This window comes from Momordica charantia, assembly GCF_013281855.1.
Source record: "Momordica charantia cultivar OHB3-1 chromosome 11 unlocalized genomic scaffold, Mcharantia_2.0 BLBB01000011.1, whole genome shotgun sequence".
Lineage (NCBI taxonomy): Eukaryota > Viridiplantae > Streptophyta > Magnoliopsida > Cucurbitales > Cucurbitaceae > Momordica > Momordica charantia.
In genome coordinates, this window is record NW_028275159.1 from 15,657,783 (window position 1) to 15,661,536 (window position 3,754).

Below are 3,754 nucleotides of genomic sequence, written 5' to 3' on the forward strand. Positions count from 1 at the left end.
CCCTAAAATCAAGAGGGGCATAAAAGCTTGCAATTAAGCGTGCCTCCAACATTTCCCATCCCATCACTTCACTTTCACTTCAAGAAAGCTCCCAAGAAACCGTTGAAGAAGACAACAAAGAGAGAAGAGTTGTTGTTATTCTTCATTTTCTTCTTCTTTTGTACTCTTTAGTGCACGAGTTTTGTATTTTCTTATTCCCTTTTCTTGTATGGCATTGAGTAGCTAAGTTTATTTGTAAGGGGGAGGATGTTGTGAACTTGTTCTTGGACTGTAAACTTTGTTTTGGCTTTATGATGTGCTTGACCAACATATTGGGATATCTTCTTATTAACTCTTGGAAAATTGTAATAGGAAGTGTTTGGCTTCAACTCGTGTTAGATCTACTTGAGTTTAGAGCGTGGATACTTAGGAATAAGGCTCGTCGAGCAAGGTTATAAACTGAGTATATATGCTATCAAGTTTGTCTAAAAACATGAATAGCAGAAAATTTGGAAATCTGGGAAGATTTCGTGCCTGTTTGGCCAGTATATCAACATTGTTAATGCTGTAGCATCGTTTACGTGAGCCTATAAGAAGTTACATAAACTCTTCCCCCTTACCCTTGTTACATCAGTAGTTAACCCCTGTTTAATTCAATTTCCTAAAATCAAACTGTATTCATCTATTTTCTATTCAGTTAGTTAGTAAGCTTTTTAGGCACTACTTCATTTAATTTCCAACATGTTTGTATTCAACCATAGTTTTGCTAAACTTATTTAGTTTTCTTAAGTCAAATATTGGAGTGTTTAGTTATCAATCCCTGTGGATACGATCTTTTTGTCACTTGCTACAACGGTTGTGTACACTTGCACAAAGGGTTTTAAACAATACCAATAAGTTTTTGGCACCGTTGCCAGGGATTTACACTTTATGTTTTTGCTTAAGAAAATGTGTGCTAGAAATATTTCTTTTAACTACTGTTTGGTGGATCTTGAAGGTGAATGCACGATCTGTAAAGGTTGGAATATCTACTTGAGAACAAGATATAACGCACTTTACATCGAAGAAGAAGAGTACAACGTAGACAACAAGTAGTAGTTGGCCCCATGGATCAATTACTGAGAAATCCTAACCCTGTGGTTCCCAACCCAGAAGTTGAAGGAAGTAATAAAGGAGAGGTGGCTGTACCAGCAGTTGTTCCTCCTCTTAATGCCATTCTGTTGCCTGATGACAGAGAAAGGGCAATTAGAGCATATGTTGCTCCTGCATTTCATGGCTTCTATCCGGTTATTGCAAAACAACAAATCGAAGCAGAAAGGTTTGAATTAAAGTCTGTCATGTTCCAAATGCTCCAAACAGTAGGTCAGTTCTACGGGAATGCATATGAAGACCCCCATCTGCACTTGAGGTACTTCTTGGAAGTGAGTGATTCTTTCAAAATGCAAGGGGTGTCCAAGGAAGCACTGAGGTTGAAATTGTTCCCTTATTCGTTGAGGGATGGAGCGAGAAATTGGTTGAACTCTATGCTAGCTGAATCTATTACTTCATGGAATGATCTTGTTGAAAAATTCTTGATGAAGTATTTTCCTCCAAGTAAGAACGCAAAGTATAGGGGAGAAATTAATAATTTTCAACAGAGGCAAGGAGAATCTATAAATGAATCTTGGGAAAGGTTCAAAGATTTGCTAAGGAGATGCCCCCATCATGGTCTACCGAGGTGTATCCAAATTGATACTTTCTATAGTGGGTTGAATGAAGCAATGAGGATGGTGGTGGATGCTTCAGCGAATGGGGCTTTATTAACTAAAGCATATGTGGAAGCAGTAGATATTTTGGAAAGGATTGTATCTAATAACCATCAGTGGTCATATCCAAAGAGCCTTAAGTGACAGAACTAGTCAAGGAGCTGCTAACGATGATTTAATGGCTTCATTGAAGGCTCAAATTACCAACCTAACTAATATGGTCAAGAACATGAACACTGCTGCAGCATTGTCAACTAGCCATGGAATCAACAATGTACTAGCCGTCTCCTGTTCTTATTGCAAGGGATGGAGGCAGCACTCCACTTCCAGTTGGGGAGAGAACCAAGGATAGCAGGATGCCTTTCAATTTCAGCAATAGACAATTCACCACCCTAGGCTCATAATGTCTAATCAAGAGGAGGAAGTGAAGCCAACAGCAAGTTCCTCCAATTCTATGGAGAATCTAATGAGAGAATACAAAGCAAAATTAACAAAATTAAATTGTAATGATGAAATACAAATGAATTAAACTATCTGAAATGTAAAACTAAATTGCGAGAGCATGAAAATGATTTGGCCTTAAATCCTGCTCCGTTATTCCTTCGTTGATTGTTCTTAGTATGTGGCGAAGTGGTGGGCTCTAGCATCTTGCACCACGTTCTCGCCATATTAATGCTTTAGCTTCTGCCCGTTCACCGTGAATTCTCTTCCTGAATCCATTTCTTGCACCTTGATGGCTCCATGAGAGTATACATGTGAGACTAAGAATAGACATGACCATCTAGACTTGAGCTTTCCTGGGAAAAGCTTCAATCATGAGTTGTAAAGCAATACTTGCTGGCCTTTTTCAAACTGCCTTGGCTGGATTCTCGCATCATGCCATCGTTTTGTCTATTCCTTATATATTTTGGCATTTTCGTAAACATCTCTGCGAAACTCCTCAAGCTCTAACAATTGCAAGCCGCGCACTCTCCTGCTGCAGCATGGTCCAAATTCAGCTTTTTTACGGCCCAGAACGCCTTATGCTCCAGCTCTAACGGGAGGTGGCATGGTTTTCCAAAAACCAATTTGAATGGAGAAGTACCGAGAGGCATTTTTGCATGCAGTGCGATAAGCTCATAAAGCATCATCAGCTTCATTGCTCAATCTCTTCGATTCGTGCTAACTACTTTCTCCAGAATGCTTTTGATCTTCTTATTGGATCTCTTAGCTTGCCTATATGATTACGGATGGTAAGTTGTAGATACTTTATGTCTGATGTTGTACTTAGCAAGGAGTGATGCTACCGCTTTGTGGATGAAGTAAGAGCCTTTGTCACTGATCACGGCTTTGGGTGTGCCAAACCTTGTAAATATATGCTTATGAAGAAACTTGGCGACCACTTTGGCATCACTGCTGGCGCATGCCACTGTCTCAACCAATTTTGATACATAGTCAACCATTAATAGAATGAACCATTTGATGGAGGGAAGGGTCCCATAAAATCCATGCCCCAGACATTGAAGAGCTCCACCTCTAAGATGTATGTGAGAGGCATTTCAAACCTCTTAGAGATGTTTCCAATCCTCTGGCATTCGTTACAGTGCTGAACTAACTCGTATGCATCCTTGAAGATATTGGGCCAGAAGTATCCACTCTGGAAGACTTTTGCTGCTGTCAGCTGTCCTCTGAAGTGTCCACCATATGGTGCTTGTTCAGCTGTTGCTTGTTCATGTTAGCTGGCAATATTCCACTGGCGATATAATTAGTGAGATCGGTGAACCATGGCTCTTCTTCTTCATTCAGGACTTTAATCGCCAACACTTGCTCATCTGGAAATGTTCCTCTAATTTCCGATTCTTCCTTGGAGCTTCCTAGACTAGTCAATCTGGACAAGTGGTCAGCAACCAAATTTTTCGTTCCCTTTTTGTCCTTGATCTCGATGTCAAACTCTTGCAATAGCAAAATCCAGCGAATCAGCTGCGGTTTGGCATCCTTCTTTGTGAGCAAATATTTCAGTGCTGCGTGGTTTGTATAAACGGTCACCTTAG

At 40.2% G+C, this 3,754-nt stretch overlaps 1 protein-coding gene and 1 non-coding gene across 2 annotated transcripts; one reads left to right on the forward strand and one right to left on the reverse strand.

Annotated features, from left to right (window-relative positions):
• Nucleotides 1-1,061: 1,061 nt before the first annotated feature.
• Nucleotides 1,062-3,754, forward strand: LOC148208196 (uncharacterized). Its single transcript, XM_088119406.1, has one exon. It carries the CDS (start codon nt 1,086-1,088, stop codon nt 1,866-1,868), a length of 783 nt encoding a protein of 260 aa, XP_087975532.1. The 5' UTR covers nt 1,062-1,085; the 3' UTR covers nt 1,869-3,754.
• LOC148208197 (small nucleolar RNA R71) lies at nt 1,584-1,690 on the reverse strand. Its single transcript, XR_015789122.1, has one exon. It is a non-coding gene; the product is annotated as a small nucleolar RNA R71 (small nucleolar RNA).